The following is a 21,481-nucleotide window of genomic DNA, read 5'->3' as shown; positions in this document are numbered from 1 at the left end:
GGAGCACAGCATTCTTCCCGGAGAACAAAGCAAGGTCAGGAACTGACCGTCTCATTGTCTTTTGAGCTACCATCGCATGGAATGGAGAAGGAGTTCAAAGCATTTTCTGTACAGCATGACTTCTCTAATTTAAACCTTGAAAAAACAAAACAAAAAAAAAAAAAAACAAAAAACAAAACCACACACAAAAAAAACCCAACAATAAAAACAACAAAAAAGTTATTTTTCATTTACTTGAGCCCTCTCAATCTATACAGTAGACGTCAACAAAAATTTGTAGACTTGCCGGAAGGAATCTAGCTCCATTGGGTGGGCTGGGGCGTGGTGGTTGGGGTGTGGGGGTGGGCATAGCGGCATGGCTTTCGCTCTCTTTGGGTGTCCAATCCGGACTGAGCAACATGCTCCCACATGATGTACACACTCAAAGCACCTTCTCCAAGAAAAATGAAAGAACCAACACCAAACCTCAACCTCAACCTCAGGCCCATAACTACAAAGTAGTCGTTGGGGGAAGCCCGAGGACCGCAGACGCAACCTCCCTTCTCCATCTGTCTCTGTCGGCAGCCGCTGGCAGCAGCTCACGTGTGTGGAGTCCGGTCCATTGTTTGATATTCTCATGCCAATTCTTCCGCTGTCTTCCTCTTCTTCTCCCGCCCTCAATGGTGCCTTGCATGATTGTTTTGGACAACACCAAAGCAAAAAACAAAAAGATTTCTTTCTTAAGTGTTTGCCGAATATACCCTCCACCATATCTCCATTATATAATAAACAAGCCTTCACATTTTGTTGGTTACTTCTTAATCACCACACTCACATCCCTTATCCATCTGATTCAGAACAGGACCTGTGTGTGTATGTGTGTGTGTGTGTGTGTGTGTGTGCATCTGTGTGTATGCGTGCGTGCGTGCGTGTGTGTGTGTGTGTGTGTGTGTGAGTATATGTGTGTGTGTGTGTGTGTGTGTGTGTTTACATGCATGCATGTGTGTGTTAATATATTCTCTTATCGTGTGGAAACCTGAAAGCACAAAGTAATCTCTAAAGTGCTACGTTTAACACACTTGTACCTTTTTTCAGAAATAAAACCATTTAGGAGAAAGAACAAAGAAATCAGTCGGTCCAAAGTGTTGTCTTGAAATGGAGCAAGACATCTGTTTCTTCATATCTCACTCAAAACAAGAGAGGCAAGGCCTTCAAGACTCACTTGTGATACACTTAAAAAAACAAATCCAAGCTTTTTATGTATTGAGTATAATTTCAAAATGTAATGTTTAAGATGAGAAAGATCAGTTTAAAGCAAATTAAGTCCCCTAGCATTCATTACAGAGTAATTTCCCTTTTTTACTATCTGCACCAAAACGTTTGCAAAATAAATAAAACTTCCATGCTTAGCAAAAGAAGTTCCTGTTTGAACAAAAAATGATAATAATGACTGCTCTTGTTGTTGGGTCAGAATATCAGATCAAAGTGCCAAGTTTAGAGAATACAAAAAATATAAATATAACAGTAAATGCAGTTTGCATATAATCAGGCTTCATTTTTTTTTTTTTTTTTTTTTTTTTTGGTGCCCATCCCAGAGGTGCAATATTGTTTTAAACAAGATGACTCGAAAGAACTGAATTTTTCCTATTTTTATGCCTAATTTGGTGTCAACTGACCAAATATTTGCAGAGAAAATGTCAATGTTAAAGTTTACCAGGGACACACAGACACACACACAGACAACCGAACACCGGGTTAAAACATAGACTCACTCTGTTTACACAAGTGAGTCAAAAAAAAACCCCCCCCCCCCCCCAAAACCACACAAGTACAATTATCACTATTCTATTGTTTATCACTGTTTGAAACTGTCTCTGACAGAATTTCTATCAGCTTGACTTGTTCATTATTCATCATCATAACAAAATAAAAACAATGCTTCTCCCTTCACAAAATTATACTACTGAACAATTGTGTTACAGACTCAAAACAAGACCAGCTATTTAGATTTTTTGCGTAAATATTACATGATACATATTTGTTGTTCTTCTTCCTAAAAATCACAAATGTTAAAGACTCAAAAGAGGACCAGCCCTACAGATTCGTGTGTAAATATCACAAGTAATATATTTCTTGTTCTCATTCCTACAAATCACAAATGTTAAAGACTTTAAAAAGCACCAGCCCTACAGTTTCTTGCGTAAATGTTACAAGCAATAGTTCTTGTTCTTATTCTAAAAAAATTCACAAAACCTAACAGAAATCATGTAAATGTTACAAATATCATTTCTTCTTGTTACTTCTTCCTAACATTCACAAAACCTAACAGAATCTTATGTAAATGTCACCAGCAAAATATGTCCTGGTTCTTATTCCTAAAATTCACAAACTCCAATACTTATAGCTTTTCATGTGAAGGTTACTAGCAATGATTCTTCTTGTTCTTATTGGTAAAAATTCACAAAACCCAAACATTGTGTAAATGTTACAAGCAATAGTTCTTGTTCTTATCCCTAACATTCACAAAACCAGATTCCTGTGTGAATATTACAAGCAACAGTTCTGCTTGTACTCATTGCTAGTATTAACAAAACCTGACAGAAATTGTGTAACTGTTACAAACAATATATCTTCTTGCTCATTCCTAAAATTCACAGAAACCTACAGATTGTGTAAATGTCATCAGCAACAGTTTTGTAATGAGCACAACAGCCGAATGGTTAAAGCGTTGGACTTTCAATCTTAGGGTCCCAGGTTTGAATCTCGGTAGCGCCTGGTGGGTAAAGGGTGGAGACTTCACCGATCTCCCAGGTCAACATATGTGCAGACCTGCCAGTGCATGAACCCCCTTCATGTGTATATGCAAGCAGAAGATCAAATACGCATGTTAAAGACCCTGTAATCCACGTCAGCGTTCAGTGGGTTAAGGAAACAAGAACATGCCTAGCAGGCACACCCCTGAAAAGTATGGCTGCCTACATGGCGGGGTAAATAAACAAAATGGTCATACATGTAAAATGTTAAATGTTACATGTTTGTCTGAGTGTGTATGTGTGTGGGCCTGAAATCTGATTGAACGACACAGGAAATGAATGATGAGTGCCCAGTGGCAGCTGTCAGTCGGATCTACCCAGGTAGGCAGCCTGTTGTGCAAATGGCCCCGTGTTTGTAAAGCGCTTAGAGCTTGGTCTCTGACCGAGGATAGGCACTACATAAGTATCCATATCAATCAATAGTTCTTGTTCTTAGTCCTAAAATTCAGAAAACCCAACAGATTCCTGTGTGAATGTTACAAGCAACAGTTCTTGCTCTTACTCCTAAAATTCACAAAACCCAACAGATTCCTGTGTGAATGTTACAAGCAACAGTTCTTGCTCTTACTCCTAAAATTCACAAAATCCAACAGAAACTGTGTGCGAATGTCACAAATAATATTTCTTTTTGTTACTTATTCCTAAATATTCACAAAACCCAAACAGAACAGATTCCCATAAGTGACTGTGACAAACAGTAGAACTTTCTCCTTGCTCCTGTTCCTCACATTCACCAACCCCCCCCCCCCCCCCCCCCCCCCCCCCCCCCCCCCCCCCCCCCCCCCCCCCCCCGCCCCGCCCGCCCTACCCTCATGTCTTCACAAGTCCTCTCGGCCTGAGGACGCCGTCTGCTTTGGATGAAAGGACCAGAAGGAGGTGGTCTTGCCGCTGTTGTCCCGCTCTCGCTTGACGAAGGCCGTGAAGGTGGAGATGCAGTTGCCGATGAAGTGGTCGGCCTGACCCAGAATGGCCAGGTCCAGCATCGGGTCTGCCGGGGATGGTTGTCGCACAAACTTCACCTGCAGATAACGATAATGATGGTGATAATGATGATGATGATGATATTAATACTAATGATATTAATGATACTAATAACAATACTACTTCTACTACTACTACTAATGACAAAACTTATAATACTACTAATAATAATGATAATACTAATGATTATAATGATGATGATGATAATAATATCAATACTAATGATGATAATAGAAATAAAAATGAAAATAATAATAATACTTATGGTAATATATGTGCAGACCTGTTTGTGCCTGAACCCCCTTCATGTGTACAGGCAAGCAGAAGATCAAATACGCATGTTAAAAGATCCTGTAATCCACATCAGCGTTCAGTGGGTTATGGAAACAAGAAAACATACCCAGCATGCACATCCCCGAAAACGGAGTATGGCTGCCTACATGGTGAGGTAAAAATGGTCATACGTGTAAAAACCCACTCGTCTACATACAAGTGAACGTGGGAGTTGCAGCCCTTGAAGAAAGAAGAAGAAGAATGATACTACTACTACTACTACTTCTACTACTAGCCTCCCTCCCTTGCCTCTTCCTTGTTTTCAATACGCTTTACAATAAATGAAATATACAAATTCAAGGTAAGTGACTTACAAATATGTAGAAAAAGAAAATAAATAGAGAGGCAAGGCCTTCAAGACTCACTTGTGATAAATTAAGTTCCTTAGCATTAATTACAGAGTAATTTCCCTTTTTTTCTATCTGCACCAAATCGTTTGCAAAATAAATAAAAATTCCATGCTTAGCAAAAGAAGTTCCTGTTTGAACAAAAAATGATAATAATGACTCCTCTTGTTGTTGTGTCAGAATAAGAGGTCAAAGTGCCAAGTTTAGAGAATACAAAAAATATAAATATAATGTAAATGCAGTTTGCATATAATTAGGCTTCTTTTTTTATTTTTTTGTGCCCATCCCAGAGGTGCAATATTGTTTTAAAGAAGATGACTCGAAAGAACTGAATTTTTCCTATTTTTATGCCTAATTTGGTGTCAACTGACAAAGTATTTGCAGAGAAAATGTCAATGTTAATGTTTATCACGGACACACAAACACACAGACACACGGACACACACGGACACACACACACACACACACACACAGACAACCAAACACCGGGTTAAAACATAGACTCACTTTGTTTACACAAGTGAGTCAAAAAATCAACACAGGCATGATCACAATCTCATAATATCACACAGACCCAAATCACAGCAAAATAAATACACCACAGTCACCACAGTCAAAATATACAGCAAGGAACCAGGCACCACAAAATTACTATCACAAATACATAGTAATCAAATAAATGAGAGCACATCCAGAGATCATATCACAACAAGCATATATATAGCTGGCAAAGTTTGACTGATAAAAATACAGTTTGAAAAGATGTGCTTCGATGTGCTCCCTTGAATGAAGGTGTTGGGGTGTGACGGAGGTGTGAGGGTAGTGACTTCCACTAGCTTGGGTGCAGCAAAAGAAAAGGAACATTCAGCTCAGTTTTTAAGCGAATCTCATTCACCTTTTAGTGTTGGAAAAATTATTAACTGTTAGTGTTGGAAAAGATCTTCACTGAGAACAAAAGAAATGAGTGTTGGAAGTGTGAGAACAAAAAGATCTTGAGTGTTGGAAATGTGAGAACAAAAAGATCTTGAGTGTTGGAAGTGTGAGAACAAAAATATCTTGAGTGTTGGAAATGTGAGAACAAAAGAAATGAGTGTTGGAAATGTGAGAACAAAAATATCTTGAGTGTTGGAAATGTGAGAACAAAAATGTTGAGTGTTGGAAATGTGAGAACAAAAAGATGTTGAGTGTTGGAAATGTGAGAACAAAAAGATCTTGAGTGTTGGAAATGAGAGAACAAAAAGATCTTGAGAGTTAGAAAATGTCTGAAAAAAAATGATCTTGACAGCTAGAAACATGACAATGAAACAAGAAATATGAGTACACACACTGTTTGACAAATCACCTCATTTTCAAGATAAAAGAAACCACAGGCATCAGTAATCACTGTCAGCTGCTTGGAAGTCCATTGAGAGTAGTTTCCCTTCCAAAACTGTTTACAGATAACGAGTCTGAAATCACATTATAGGAATGAGTGCTAATCCAAAGAACACGCGCATCCAAACAAAGGGTTTAAAATCATACCATAAGAAAGAACGTGTCAAACCGAACAACATGCACACACACACAAACACACACCCACCACACACACAAAGACTATGTGAGTAGACTTAAGACAGAATTAAAAACACATATACACAAACACACACATATAAACACACACACACACACACACACACAAGCACCACTCACTTTCTTCATTTCTTTGGAAAATTCACTGATGAGATCTCTGTTGTCTGTAGCGACAAAAACAGCCTTGGCCCCAATTCGCTTGACCTCCTTTTTGACCTGTCTGATCACCGCCTTGTCGTCTGGGTAACACATTTCGTAGGTGCCGGTGCCAAACTGGCTGCGGTAGCCGATGCACTGGGGCGCAGCAAACATTGAGGGGGACGTCTTTATGTGCTCACAGGCGTTTTTCTGTGCAGAGAACAGAACGTGTTGTGTGGCTGGACAAATAGATACGTCTATGTATGAATGCATTGTGTTGTGTAGTTGGAGAAACAGATACATCTATGTATGAATACATTGTGTTGTGTGGCTGGACAAATAGATACATCTATATATGAATACATTGTGTTGTGTGGCTGGACAAATAGATACGTCTATGTATGAATACACTGTGTTGTATGGCTGGACAAATACCCGCACTCACATACTCCACCCCCCACCCACCTTACCCACACTCACAAAGTGCACCCCAACCTCCACACCCCCAACCCCACTCACAAGGTCCGCCCCATCCTCCACCACCCCCACTCACAAAGTCCACCCCAACCTCCACACCCTCAGCCCCACTCACAAAGTCCACCCCAACCTCCACACCCCCACCCCCACTCACAAAGTCCACCCCAACCTCCACCACACCCCCACCCCCACTCACAAAGTCCACCCAAAACCTCCACCACCCCCATCCCCACTCACAAAGTCCGCACCAACCTCCACCCCCACTCACAAAGTGCACCCCAACCACCACCACCCCCACACACAAAGTCCACCCTAACCTCCACACCCCCACCCCCACTCACAAAGTCCACCCCAACCTCCACCACCCCCACCCCCACTCACAAAGTCCACCCCAACCTCCACCACACCCCCACCCCCACTCACAAAGTCCACCCCAACCTCCACCACCCCCACACCCCCACTCATAAAGTGCACCCCAACCTCCACCACCCCCAACCCCACTCACAAAGTCCACCCCAACCTCCACACCCCCATCCCCACTCACAAAGTCCACCCCAACCTCCACCACCCCCACAACCCCACTCACAAAGTCCGCCCCATCCTCCACCACCCCCACTCACAAAGTCCACCCCAACCTCCACACCCCCACCCCCACTCACAAAGTCCACCCCAACCTCCACCACACCCCCACCCCCATTCACAAAGTCCGCCCCAACCTCCACACCCCCACCCCCACTCACAAAGTCCACCCCAACCTCCACCCCCCCCACAACCCCACTCATAAAGTCCACCCCAACCTCTACACCCCCACCCCCACTCACAAAGTCCACCCCAACCTCCACCACACACCCACCCCCACTCACAAAGTCCACCCCAACCTCCACCACCCCCATCCCCACTCACAAAGTCCACCCCAACCTCCACCACACACCCACCCCCACTCACAAAGTCCACCCCAACCTCCACCACCCCCACAACCCCACTCATAAAGTCCACCCCAACCTCTACACCCCCACCCCCACTCACAAAGTCCACCCCAACCTCCACCCCCCCTACAACCCCACTCATAAAGCCCACCCCAACCTCTACACCCCCACCCCCACTCACAAAGTCCACCCCAACCTCCACCCCCCCCCACAACCCCACTCATAAAGTCCACCCCAACCTCTACACCCCACCCCCACCCACAAAGTCCACCCCAACCTCCACCACCCCCACTCACAAAGTCCACCCCAACCTCCACCACCCCCACCCCCACTCACAAAGTCCACCCCAACCTCCACCCCCCCACCCCCACTCACAAAGTCCACCCCAACCTCTACACCCCCACCCCCACTCACAAAGTCCACCCCAACCTCCACCCCCCCACCCCCACTCACAAAGTCCACCCCAACCTCTACACCCCCACCCCCACTCACAAAGTCCACCCCAACCTCTACACACGCACACCCACTCACAAAGTCCGCCCCATCCTCCACCACACACCCACCCCCACTCACAAAGTCCACCCCAACCTCCACCACCCCCATCCCCACTCACAAAGTCCACCCCAACCTCCACCACACACCCACCCCCACTCACAAAGTCCACCCCAACCTCCACCACACACCCACCCCCACTCACAAAGTCCACCCCAACCTCCACCACACACCCACCCCCACTCACAAAGTCCACCCCAACCTCCACCACACACCCACCCCCACTCACAAAGTCCACCCCAACCTCCACCACACACCCACCCCCACTCACAAAGTCCACCCCGTTCCTGAGGTGCAGGCCCAGGAAGGGGGTGTGTCCCTGGACGTGGGCGGCGATGAAGTCCCTGGCTTTCCCCATCATGCTGTCGGACCAGTGCAGGAACCGGTGCAGCCTCACATGGTGCTCCTGCACCGGGAAGGCCGCTGGGGGGCCCGTGAAGGCCAGAACCGGGTAGTCCGCTGGGGGGAACCTGTCACAGCACATCGACGCTCTGATTTCAGGGGGGTGGGGGTGGGGGGTAACCTGTCATAGCATATCAATGCTCTGATTTCAGGGTGTGGGGGTTAGGGGGTAATCTGTCATAGCATATCAATGCTCTGATTTCAGGGTGTGGGGGTTAGGGGGTAATCTGTCATAGCTTTTCAATGCTCTGATTTCAGGGGGGTGGGGGTTAGGGGGGAACCTGTCATAGCATATCAACGTTCTGATTTCAGGGGGGGGGGGTGGGGGGTAGGGGAAACATGTCATAGCATATCAACGCTCTGATTTCAGGGGGTGGAGGGTGGGGGGTAGGGGGGAACATGTCATAGCACATCAACGCTCTGATTTCAGGGGGGTGGGGGGGTGAGGGTTAGGGGGGAACCTGTCATAGCATATCAACGTTCTGATTTCAGGGGGTGGGGGTGGGGGGTACCTGTCATAGCATATCAACGCTCTGATTTCAGGGGGTGGAGGGTGGGGGGTAGGGGGGAACCTGTCATAGCACATCAACGCTCTGATTTCAGGGGGTGGAGGGTGGGGGGTAGGGGGGAACATGTCATAGCATATCAACGCTCTGATTTCAGGGGGTGGAGGGTGGGGGGTAGGGGGGAACATGTCATAGCATATCAACGCTCTGATTTCAGGGTGGTGGGGTGTAACCTGTCATAGCGTATCAAAGCTCTGATTTCAGGGGGTGGGAGTGGTGGGTAACCTGTCATAGCATATCAACGCTCTGATTTCAGGGGGTGGGGTGGGGGGGGGGTAACCTGTCATAGCATATCAACGCTCTGATTTCAGGGGGTGGGGGTGGGGGGGTAACCTGTCATAGCATATCAACGCTCTGATTTCAGGGGTGGGGGGGTGTGGGATAATATAACCGCCTTCACTCAAGGCCTGACAAGCGTGTTGGGTTATGCTTCTGGTCAGGCATCTGCCTTAGCAGATGTGGTGTAGCGTATATAGATTTGTCTGAATGCAGTGACGCTTCCTTGAGAAACCGATACTGAGAAGACGCATGCAAAGTGATCAACATAGGTGGCGAGTGTTTTCTGACAGTCATCGCAATTGAATAAATCACTAGGGTTCAGGATACTGTCTTGTATCTTTCTATTGATCACATCCGATGGATGACCATATTCTTTTACGGTCGTAATTAGATGGTTTGTAAATTATGAAATATAATACACGTATCAAAGAAATGGAATTCGTCTTCAATGACTTTACATATATTTGTATTTCTTTTTATCACAACAGATTTCTCTGTGTGAAAATCGGGCTGCTCTGCCCTGGGAGAGCACGTCGCTACACTACAGCGCCACCTATTTTTTTGTATTTTTTCCTGCGTGCAGTTTTATTTGTTTTTCCTATCGAAGTGGATTTTTCTACATAATTTTGCCAGGAACAACCCTTTTGTTGCCGTGGGTTCTTTTACGTGCGCTAAGTGCATGCTGCACATGGGACCTCGGTTTATCATCTCATCCGAATGACTACTCTCCAGACCACCACTCCAGGTCTAGTGGAGGGGGAGAAAATATCGGCGGCTGAGCCGTGATTCGAACCAGCGCGTTCAGATTCTCTCGCTTCCTAGGCGGACGCGTTACCTCTAGGCCATCACTCCTGTGTGTGTGTATGTGTGTGTGTGTGTGCGCGCGTGTGTGCTGTGTGCGTGCGTGCGTGCGCACATCAGTGTGTGCACTGCACTGACTGCAGTGACTGACCACTCACCGTTCCTTCCACCGCCGAACCTCGTGGGCGCTCTGTGTATTGTAGTACAAGGGCTGGAAGAACTCGGAGCGGTCAAAGTCGATGCCGTAGGTGTCCCAGAACGACTCGAAAGGGTTGCCTTCTTTCGCGTTGCACCCCTGCCCACTGTCCGTCCCGTGACGCGCCGAGTAGCAGAATGCTGCCACAGAAAGCCGGGAAATGTGAATGACATTTCCCAGAGACACATCTCTGAAGTGGATGAACCGTGTGTGTGTGTGTGTGTGTGTGTGTGTGTGTGTGTGTGTGTGTGTCTGTGTGTCATTCTGTGTTATGTACGTGCATGTGTATCACTGTGTGTGTGTGTGTGTGTGTGTGTCACTGTGTGTGTGTGTGTGTGTCACTGTGTGTGCGTGTGTGTGTATGTGACACGACTCGACTCGACGTGAGCGGTGTGTGAAGGACAGGTCGGTGGTGGTGACATGCACAGCTGTCAGTGAGCATGACTTTACTGCTCTTACATTCTTCTTCTTCTTCTTCTGCGTTCACTCGTATGCACATGAGTGGGCTTTTACGTGTATGACCGTTTTTACCCCGCCATGTAGGCAGCCATACTCCGTTTTCGGAGGTGTGCATGCTGGGTATGTTCTTGTTTCCATAACCCACCGAACGCTGACATGGATTACGGGATCTTTAACGTGCGTATTTGATCTTCTGCTTGCACATACACACGAAGGGGGTTCAGGCACTAGCAGGTCTGCACATATGTTGACCTGGGAGATCGTAAAAATCTCCGCCCTTTACCCACCAGGCACCGTCACCATGATTCGAACCCGGGACCCTCAGATTGACAGTCCAACGTTTTAACCACTCGGCTATCGCGCCCGTCGCTCTTACATTCACCCTACCTTTCTTCTTCTTCTTTGTCTGTGGGCAGCGAAACCTGCGTTCACTCGCATACACGAGCCGGCTTTTTATGTGCATGACCGGTTGGTATCCCCGCCACGTCGGCAGTCATGCTCTGTTATTTTGGGCTGGGGACATGCTAGGTTAGTTAATATGTTCTTGTTTTCATAACCCACTGTTCGCTGACATGGAGTACAGGATCTTTAATGTACGTATTTGATCCCTTGCATGCATACACACATGAAGGAGGTTCAGGCACTAGCAAGTCTGACAATCTGTTGACCTGGGAGACTGGGAAATTCACAACCCTTCACCCACCAAGCACTGTGACCACGATTCAAACCTGGGACCGTCAGAATGAAAGTCACAAAGCTTTAACCTCGCAGGTGTTGTGCCCATCAACCCCAACCTACGAGTGGGCTTTTACACGTATGACAGCTTTTCCCCCCACCATTTAGGCAGCCACACTCTGTTTTTGGAGGTGTGCATGCTAGGACTGTCAATGTTTCCATAGCCCACCTAAATCTGACATGGATCGCTGGATCTTTAACATGCCTATTTAACTCTCTCCATACGAACGGCGAAAGAGATGACGTTAACAGCGTTTCACCTCAATTACCACCATCAAAATATTGCAAGCGGAAGGCTCTTATACTGAAGAGGTGAATGTTGACAAAGAATACCACAATTCGGACGACAGAAGCTAAAGGTTGGGTCATTGAGACACCCACTGGACATCCGAGGGGTCTGTGTAGAGGAGAAGAGAGGGCTGGCCGTACTGAGTGAGTTAATGTCCTGCATGCGTAAATGTATGGAAGAGGTTCTGGAACTATTAGGTGTGCACGTTATGTTGACCTAGGAGAAAAAAATCTCCACTCTTCTCCCACAAGACGTAGCCAGGATTCGAACTCAGAGTCCCTAGGACTGGAAGTCCATTGCTCTAACCACTTGGCTATGATGCCCGTCACACTGTGTGGTGATTAAGGTCTCTACAGCAGTAATAAGATACGAACAGCTGCTACCAGAAACATCAATAACACTTCTAATCATCCTCCATTATCAGAACACAGGAAATCTATATTGATTGATCTCACTCAGTTAATTGTTTGCCTTTGTACCCAGTGTGTTCATTAGTCTGTGTGTGTGTGTGTGTGTGTGTGTGTGTGTGTCTCAGTGTATATTTATGTACATGTCCTATCATACATGCATTGCAGGCTTGAATAAGTTCATGCATACAAGACTGTGAATCTGAATGTGCATGCCTGTATGCTCAATTTTGTTTCTACATATATACACACTTGTGTACTTGTGTATACACAGGCTACAAGTACACGGGACTAAAAACCCAATCAACCCTGGAGAGTTGACAGCCTTGTCAGGCTTCCATGAAACACTGATGCTGAAAAAAACTGCCAAAAGTGTACTGTTTTTCCTCTAGGTTACATGTGGACACATCCAGTACTGTTTTTCCTCTAGGTTACATGTGGACACATCCAATACTGGTTTTCCTCTAGGTTACATCTGGACACATCCAGTACTGGTTTTCCTCTAGGTTACATCTGGACACCTCTAGGTTACATGTGGACACATCCAGTACTGTTTTTCCTCTAGGTTACATGTGCACACATCCAGAAATACTGTAGGAGTTAGTTCCCTTCCTTTGTGCTTTGTGCATGTGTACCAACATGAAAACCATTTTGATGAGACAGTGCACCAACATGAAAACCTTTTTGATGGGACAGTGTACCAACATGGAAACCATTTTGATGAGACAGTGTACCAACATGAAAACCATTTTGATGAGACAGTGTACCAACATGAAAACCATTTTGATGGGACAGTGTACCAACATGAAAACCATTTTGATGAGACAGTGTACCAACATGAAAACCATTTTGATGGGACAGTGTACCAACATGAAAACCATTTTGATGGGACAGTGCACCAACATGAAAACCATTTTGACGAGACAGTGTACCAACAAGACAAATTCTGACGCCAGAGCAAAAACTCAGGGCTCATTGAATTAACGAACAAAATGGAACATTGTAAAAGATGAAGCTGACAAGCAGACTTTTGTTAAGACAAACTGACAATCTCCAACATCCTGCTTTGTAATCCTGTTGTGCTGTAAACAAATCATGTAACATCTATCTTCAGTAAGTTGTGAGCATTGTTACGCTGTTCATAAACTGCACATTCCATCCACCTGATTTATCTTTTTTTTTTTTTTTTTTTTTTGTCTTGTCTATTCTTTCTTTCGTTTTTGTTTTGTTTTTTCTTCTTTTTTTTCTGCACACAAACTTTTCTCTCCCTTTCCCTTTTCTTTCTATCAATACTCATCCATTCACTCACAGTTCTTTGTTAGTTTGTTTCTCCATTAACGGACAGTATACTCGCATGCAATATCTTAGTGTTAACTGAGTGTTTGCATTGTTGACTCACTTGTGTAAACAAAGTGAGTCTATGTTTTAACCCGGTGTTCGGTTGTCTGTGTGTGTGTGTGTGTGTCTGTGTGTGTGTGTGTGTGTGTGTCTGTGTGTCCGTGGTAAACTTTAACATTGACATTTTCTCTGCAAATACTTTGTCAGTTGACACCAAATTAAGCATAAAAATGGGAAAAAATCAGTTCTTTCCAGTCATCTTGTTTAAAACAATATTGCACCTCTGGGATGGGCACAAAAAAAAAAAAAAAAAAAAAAAAAATGAAGCCTAATTATATGCAAACTGCATTTACTGTTATATTTATATTTTTTGTATTCTCTAAACTTGGCACTTTGATCTGATATTCTGACACAACAACAAGAGCAGTCATCATTATCATTTTTTGTTCAAACAGGAACTTCTTCAAGGGGGGAGGGGGTGGGGGGGGGGGGCACATGTGAGTGTGTGTGTGTGTGTGCGTGTGTGTTACAACCGCTGCTGTGCCGCTTCAAAACAGTATTTCAAGCAAGTCTGTATCTTTAATAATGTTTCTCACACTCCTGAACCTTCTTATTCATACCACATGTATTGTTCAACAAATCACTTCACTTACCGTCCATCACACCCTCTGGCCTCAAGACCTGACAAAGCACGCTGAGTCTTTCTGCTGTCGGGCATCTGCCAAGCAGATGTGGTGCAGTGTGTATGGATTTGTCTGAATGCGGTGACGCCTCCTTGAGAAACTTGAGACAGAAACTATGCCCTCTGGCGGTACTATATTCAGGCCACATGCATTGTGAAACGATGCTGAGAGCTTCAGGGATGAAATGAAATTTGAAATGAAATTAAATTATGGTGCTTAGAGCCTCACCGACCACTAAGGCCATCTCAAGGCTATCGCCACGTTAATACCTACTACAAGGGTAAAAAAACAACAAAAAAAACAATTAAAATGAGTCACCGCTTTAAACTTTCCACTCAAAGTTTAAAAAAACTTCCATAGTTTAAAACCTTCAAATCTGATTAAAAATGTTCACTTCTTTCAAGAAGTCCATCAGCGCCCATGGAGGGACATCATGAAACAAGGTCTTCAAAGAAACCGCCATGTAATGTCAGTGTCTATTGTGTCTAACGTCATGCAGATCCCAACAGTCAAGGAGCATGTGTTTCATGGCGAGAGGCTCATCACAGGGAATACATTGAGGGGCCTCTTCCCTGAGCTGCAGGATAAGTGCTGCATAAATACACATAAATCTGGTCATCACGGGCGCAATTAGCGCAATAGCCAAGTGGTTAAAGTGTTAGACTTTCAATCTGAGGGTCCCAGGTTCGAATCTCGTTAACAGCACCTGGTGGGTGAAGGGTGGAGATTTTTCCAGTCTCCCAGGTCAACAAATGTGCAGACCTGCATGTGCCTGAACCCCCTTCGTGTGTATATCCACGCATAAGATCAGATACGCACGTTAAAGATCCTGTAATCCAGGTCTGCGTTCAGTAGGTTATGGAGACAAGAACATAACCAGCATGCACATCCCTGAAAATAGAGTATGGCTGCCTACATGGCGGGGTAAATAAACAAAATGGTAAGACACGTAAAAGGTTACATTTCTGTGTGAGTGTGCATGTGTGTGTACCTGAAATCTGATTGATGACCGCCCCCGAAAAGTAGCTACCCAGGCAGGCAGCCTGTTGTGCAAATGACCCTGCGTTTGTAAAGCACTTAGAGCTTGGTCTCCGACCGAGGATAGACGTTGTGTAAGTCTCCAATATCAAATCAATGACCCCGTGTTTGTAAAGCGCTTAGAGCTTGGTCACCGACCGAGGATAGGCGCTACATAAGTATCCATATCATTCATTCATTCACTCATCATTCATTCATTATTAATCATGATGAAGGGATTACCGATCCTCTGCCCTTGAGGCCACACCGTGGGGGCCAGCTCCTTCATGAAGGTCTCCATGGTCAGCACACGCACGTACCTCCTCAGAGGACCCACCTTGAAGTAGACGTCAAAGGGAACTTGAACCTGCCGGGAGAACAAATGAGTTTCAGTTTCAGTTTCAGTTTCAGCAGCTCAAGGAGGCATCACTGCGTTCGGACAAGTCCATATACGCTACACCACATCTGCTAGGCTGTTGCCTGACAGCACAGTAACCCAACGGGCTTGAGAATAAATGAATGAATACACAAGTTTCAGTTTCAGTAGCTCAAGGAGGCGTCACTGCGTTTGGACAAGTCCATATACGCCACACCACATCTGCCAAGCAGATGCCTGACCAGCAGCGTAACCCAACGCGCTTAGTCAGGCCTTGAATACATAAACAAACACAAGATATATTCAGCCCTGAATGACACAGTGACTACTGGTTGTAACAACTGACAGGTAGACACTGATTCAGCCCTGAATGACACAGTGACTCAAACAGCCCTGAATAATGACACATCGACTCTACCAGTTTTCACAATTTATTGACAGGTGTTCACTAGTTCAGCCCTGAGATGGCCCCTTTCTGGTTGTCTGGGCTGTTAGCAGTATGATTTGATTTGATTTGATTTGACACAGTAACTGTGACAGGCATGGTGGCCAATGGTCAGAGCACAGGATTCTCACCCAAGTTTCCTGAGTTTGATCCTCGGTTCAAAGCACCTGGTGGGTGAAGGGTGGAGATTTTTTTTTTTCCAACATCCCTGGTCAACATGTGTGCAGACCTGCTAACGCCTAAAACCCTCTTCATGTGTTTTCCGCATGCAGAAGATCAAATACGCACGTCAAAAGATCCTGTAATCTATGTCTGTGTTCTTTGGTGGGTTATGGAAACGGGAACGTGCCCAGCACGCATCAGCCACGACAGAGTAACCAGCAAGCTGACAGTGAGTGGTCATGCGGTGGCAAGAAGAAGAAGAAGAAGTACCGGTACTCACCGATTTAATCAAGTGCCTCTTGTACTCCACCCAGGGTGGTAGCACCAGGGATCGATTCAAGGCGTGGGCAAACCCCAGAGAGCCCAGAAACTGGTCTGCCTGGTTTCCAAAGCGACCTGGGAGAGAGAGAGAGAGAAAAAAAGAAGTAATCACATGCATACTGGCGATTATGTCTAATCACTTAGCTACTACTGGTGTTGTATTGAGGATGTGCTCACTGTTTAACTCACTCAGTACAGCCAGTCCTCTCTTCTCCTCTACACAGACCCCTGGGATGTCCAGTGGGTGTCTGAATGACCCAACCTTTAGCTTCCGTCGTCAGAATTGTGGTATTCTTTGTCAACATTCACCTCTTCAGTGTAAGAGCCTTCCACTTGTAATATTTTGATGATGGTAATTGGGGTGAAACGCTGTTAACGTCGTCGCTTTCGCCGTCCGTATGGAGAGAGTTAATTATGTGCTGGTATGGAAGTTTTGGAGTGGGGAGTGAGTTTTGAATGATGTGGTAGATGTGTGCCGCCAAGTTGAGGGGGTGAGTATGCAAGCTACTACTACAGTGACTCTACTGGTTTAACAACTGACAGGCAGACACTGACTGAGCCCTTTATACATAAAGAACCCAGAGCAAATCAATCAAGGAAACACCGAACTCACCCATACAGGGGCAGTAGGTGATGTAGCCACTGGGGTCCACACTGACTGCAGACAGCGACGCCTTCACCAGCACACACAGCACGCCCACCACCCTCAGCCACCATGTGGGTACCCCGCTTCCCATGCTGATGCTGCCCATCATCTGCTCCTGAAATTCAGCCACCACAATGGATTGGATAGCAACCCAAAGCAAGAGAGAGAGAGTGTCAGAGCGAGAGCTAGAGAGAGGGAGAGACAGAGACAGACTGAGAGAGAGAGAGAGAGAGAGAGAGGAAGAGAGAGAGACAGACAGAGAGACAGAGACAGAGACAGAGGTATATAGAGAGAGAAACAGAAAGAGAGACAGACAGACACTGCGACAGACAGAGACAGAGGTAGAGAGAGAGAGAGAGAGAGAGAGAAATTCAGATCTAGACACAGAGACTGTGAGAGACAGACAGACTCTGAGACTCATACTAGCTAATAAAGACATGGAGGGACAGAGAGGTGAAATAAGCATACAGACTAAAATATATATAATTATAGACAGATAGAACTGTATATATATATATATATATATATATATATGAGAGAGAGAGTGAGAGAGAGAAAGAGAGAGAGAGAGATAAAGACTTAGAGAGACAAACCAAAAGATCATAGACAGATATATGTATGTATATATATATTTGATTGGGATTCAAAACTGGGATCCTCAAACTGAAAACAGAGCAGCAAAACTAAAATCACAATCCACAACTGTCTTCATTTTACGCTTTGGAAGTTTCAAGAGTTTTTCACTTCAACAACACAGACACCTTCTTCTTCTGCGTTCGTGGGCTGCAACTCCCACGTTCACTCGTATGCACACGAGTGGGCTTTTACATGTATGACCGTTTTTAACCCTGCCATGTAGGCAGCCATACTCCGCTTTTGGGGGTGTGCATGCTGGGTATGTTCTTGTTTCCATAACCCACAGAACGTTGACATGGATTACAGGATCTTTAACATGCGTATTTATCTTCTGCTTGCATATATACACACGAAGGGGGGGGTTCAGGCACTAGCAGGTCTGCACATATGTTGACCTGGGAGATCGTAAAAATCTCCACCCTTCACCCACTAGGCGCCGTCACCGTGATTCGAACCCGGGACCCTCAGATTGACAGTCCAACGCTTTAACCACTCGGCTATTGCGCCCGTCAACACAGACACCATCTCCACTGAAGACAGACTGAAAGAGCTGGAATCGGATATGAGATAATGAAGCCACTGCCTTAATGAAGGAGGAAGGTGGCAGAATGGTTAAGACGCTCAGCTGCCAATACAGAGAGTCCGTGAGGGTGTGGGTTCGAATCCCGCTCTCGCCCTTTCTCCCAAGTTTGACTGGAAAATCAAACTGAGCGTCTAGTCTTTCGGATGAGACGATAAACCGAGGTCCCGTGTGCAGCACGCACTTGGCGCACTGAAAAAGAACCCATGGCAACGAGAGTGTTGTCCTCTGGCGAAATTACGTAAAATGAAATCCACTTTCATAGGTACACAAATATGTAAGCATGCACTCAAGGCCTGACTAAGCGCGTTGGGTTATGCTGCTGGTCAGGCATCTGCTCAACAGATGTGGTGTAGCGTGTATGGATTTGTCCGAATGCAGTGACGCCTCCTTGAGAAAGTGAAACTGAAACTGAAACTGAAGCAATGCTGACAACCACCTCAGACCCGCAGACTAAAAAAAGGCAGCTTATCTGGCTGGGTAAAGTCAGAGGGAAAGAAAGACGAGAAATCTCATCTGTCACAGGGCGGCCATCACCCTGTAACCATTCCCACTGTGGAAAAAGTTACACACTTTTAAACAAACTCGCTCACTCCTTTGAAAAAAAAAAAAAAAAAAGAAAGAAAAGAAAGTGAAAATGAAAAGAAGACAAACTGATTTAGAAGCAGATTTTAAAAAAAAATTTTTTTTTTTTTTTTTTTAAGAATAACTTGAATTTGTTGACCTGTTGTTGGCTAATGTGCGCACACACACACACACACATACAACGCCTCCCCCCAATCCCCCCAACAAAAAACCCAAACAACAACAAAAAACAAAAAACAAACATACAGAGTAATATGATAATGATTATGAAGTGCCAAGTGTTCACAAACCTCCCAGTGCAACATGTGTAACTGACACTGAAGTGACTGTATTGGCAGGTTTGCAGTGTTTAGTGCTCCATGATTTGACACTTGACAGCATGCAATCTTTGATCAATACTTAGTATGAACATTCTGTATGTGTGTGTGTGTGTGTGTGTGTGTGTGTGTGTGTGTGTGTGTGTGTTTGTGTGTGTATGTAAGTGTACGTGTGTGTGTGTGTGTGTGTGTGTGTGTGTGTGTGTGTGTGTGTGTGTGTGTGTGTGTGTGCATGCACCCAGACACACTGATTGAGGTATGTGTATGTATATATATATATATATACACACACACAAAATGTGCATGTGTCTAATGTAACATGCATAAAATGTAAAAACCTGCCTGTGTAGGTTAATGTGTGAGTGTCAAACACAGGAGTCAAAAATGCAGACTGAAGAGAAGACAGAACAAGATAGATTGAGAGAGAGAGAGAGAGACAGACAGAGACAGAGAGACAGAGAGAGAGAGAGAGAGAGAGAGAGAGAGACAGAGAGGGAGAGAGAGAGAGAGAAAGAGAGAGAGAGAGAGAGAGAGAGAGAGAGAGTGAGTTGAAACATTGATTTATATCTTATTAACAATAACAGTAAAATTCTCATGTTAAGGGGGCACATGTTTTTCAGTGTGTGTGTGTGTGTGTGTGTGTGTGTGTGTGTGCATCCAGGCACACTGATTGAGGTATGTGTATGTATATATATATATATATACACACACACAAAATGTGCATGTGTCTAATGTAACATGCACAAAATGTAAAAAACCAGTGTGTGTAGGTTTATGTGTGAGTGTAAAACACTGGAGTCAAAAATGCAGACTGAAGAGAAGATAGAACAAGATAAACTGAGAGAGAGACAGAGAGAGACAGAGAGAGAGAGAGAGAGACAGAGAGAGAGATAGAGACAGAGAGACAGAGAGAGACAGAGACAGAGAGAGACAGAGAGAGAGAGAGAGAGACAGAGAGAGAGATAGAGATAGAGAGAGATAGAGATAGAGAGAGTTGACACATTGATTCATATCTTATTAACAATAACAGCAGCAAAATTCTCATGTTAAGGGGGCACATGCTTTTCAGTGTGTGTGTGTGTGTGTGTGTGTGTGTGTGTGTGTTTGTACGTGTGTGTGTGTGTGTGTGTGTGTGTGTGTGTGTGCATCCAGGCACATTGATTAATAATAATAATAATACTGCTACTTATATAGTGCTGAATCTTGTGCATAGACAAATCTAAGCGCTTTCGCACCAGTCATTCTCACGCACGCATGAGGTATGTGTATGTATATATATACACAAAATGTGCATGTGTCTAATGTAACATGCACAAAATGTAAAAAACCAGTGTGTGTAGGTTTATGTGTGAGTGTAAAACACTGGAGTCAAAAATGCAGACTGAAGAGAAGATAGAACAAGATAAACTGAGAGAGAGACAGAGACAGACAGAGACAAAGAGACAAATACAGAGAGACAGAGACAGAGAGAGAGAGAGAGGGGGAGAGAGATGGAGACACAGAGAGAGAGAGAGAGAGATAGAGATAGATAGAGATAGAGAGAGTTGACACATTGATTCATATCTTATTAACAATAACAGCAGCAAAATTCTCATGTTAAGGGGGCACATGCTTTTCAGTGAAAAGTATTCAAATCAAAGATTTATAATATCTAAAAAAGTAAACAAATATATGCATGAAAAGTGAAAAGTGACAATAAGTGACAGAAAGAGAGAGACGGGGGAGAGAGAGAGAGAGAGACAGGGGTGGGGGTGGGGAGACAGAGACTGAGAGAGAGAGAGGGAGAGAGAGAGTGAAAGGGAGAGAAAAGAAAGGGATAGAGATGCATATACAGTTAGAAAGTGACAATGAGAAAGAAAGATCAAGAAAAATCAAGGCAAAAAAGAGAAACAGAAATGTTTGTGCAGTGGTTCTGGGTGATGATGGCTTATGATATAAAAGAATTATAAATATATATTCAAATAATACAAACTCATACAACTGTTTGTTGTTTTTGTCCTTTGTTTGTTTGACTGTATGATGTATATCATCAAACCAAAACAAAATAAAACATGTGACCAGCCGCTGTGGCGAAGTGGTTAGTGTCACAGACTGACAGCTGGGAGGACACGGGTTCGAATCCCAAT

The 21,481-nt window shown here is 44.6% G+C and overlaps 1 protein-coding gene across 1 annotated transcript in view; it reads right to left on the bottom strand.

Annotated features, from left to right (window-relative positions):
- Positions 1-3,591: 3,591 nt before the first annotated feature.
- The window catches only part of LOC143276114 (GDP-fucose protein O-fucosyltransferase 1-like), a 20,147-nt gene continuing 2,257 nt past the window's right edge, over positions 3,592-21,481 (bottom strand). Inside the window, exons 2-8 of the mRNA XM_076580515.1 lie at positions 17,205-17,352; positions 16,551-16,666; positions 15,531-15,654; positions 10,322-10,499; positions 8,387-8,585; positions 6,143-6,370; positions 3,592-3,811 (exon numbers count right to left, since the gene is read on the bottom strand). Coding sequence (XP_076436630.1) covers positions 3,611-3,811; positions 6,143-6,370; positions 8,387-8,585; positions 10,322-10,499; positions 15,531-15,654; positions 16,551-16,666; positions 17,205-17,346 — 1,188 coding nt within the window. The 5' untranslated portion in view covers positions 17,347-17,352 and the 3' untranslated portion in view covers positions 3,592-3,610. The remainder of the gene's footprint in view (positions 3,812-6,142; positions 6,371-8,386; positions 8,586-10,321; positions 10,500-15,530; positions 15,655-16,550; positions 16,667-17,204; positions 17,353-21,481) is intronic.

The sequence above is a fragment of the Babylonia areolata genome, chromosome 31, assembly GCF_041734735.1.
Source record: "Babylonia areolata isolate BAREFJ2019XMU chromosome 31, ASM4173473v1, whole genome shotgun sequence".
Lineage (NCBI taxonomy): Eukaryota > Metazoa > Mollusca > Gastropoda > Neogastropoda > Buccinidae > Babylonia > Babylonia areolata.
This window is presented reverse-complemented; position numbering and strand designations above follow the sequence as displayed.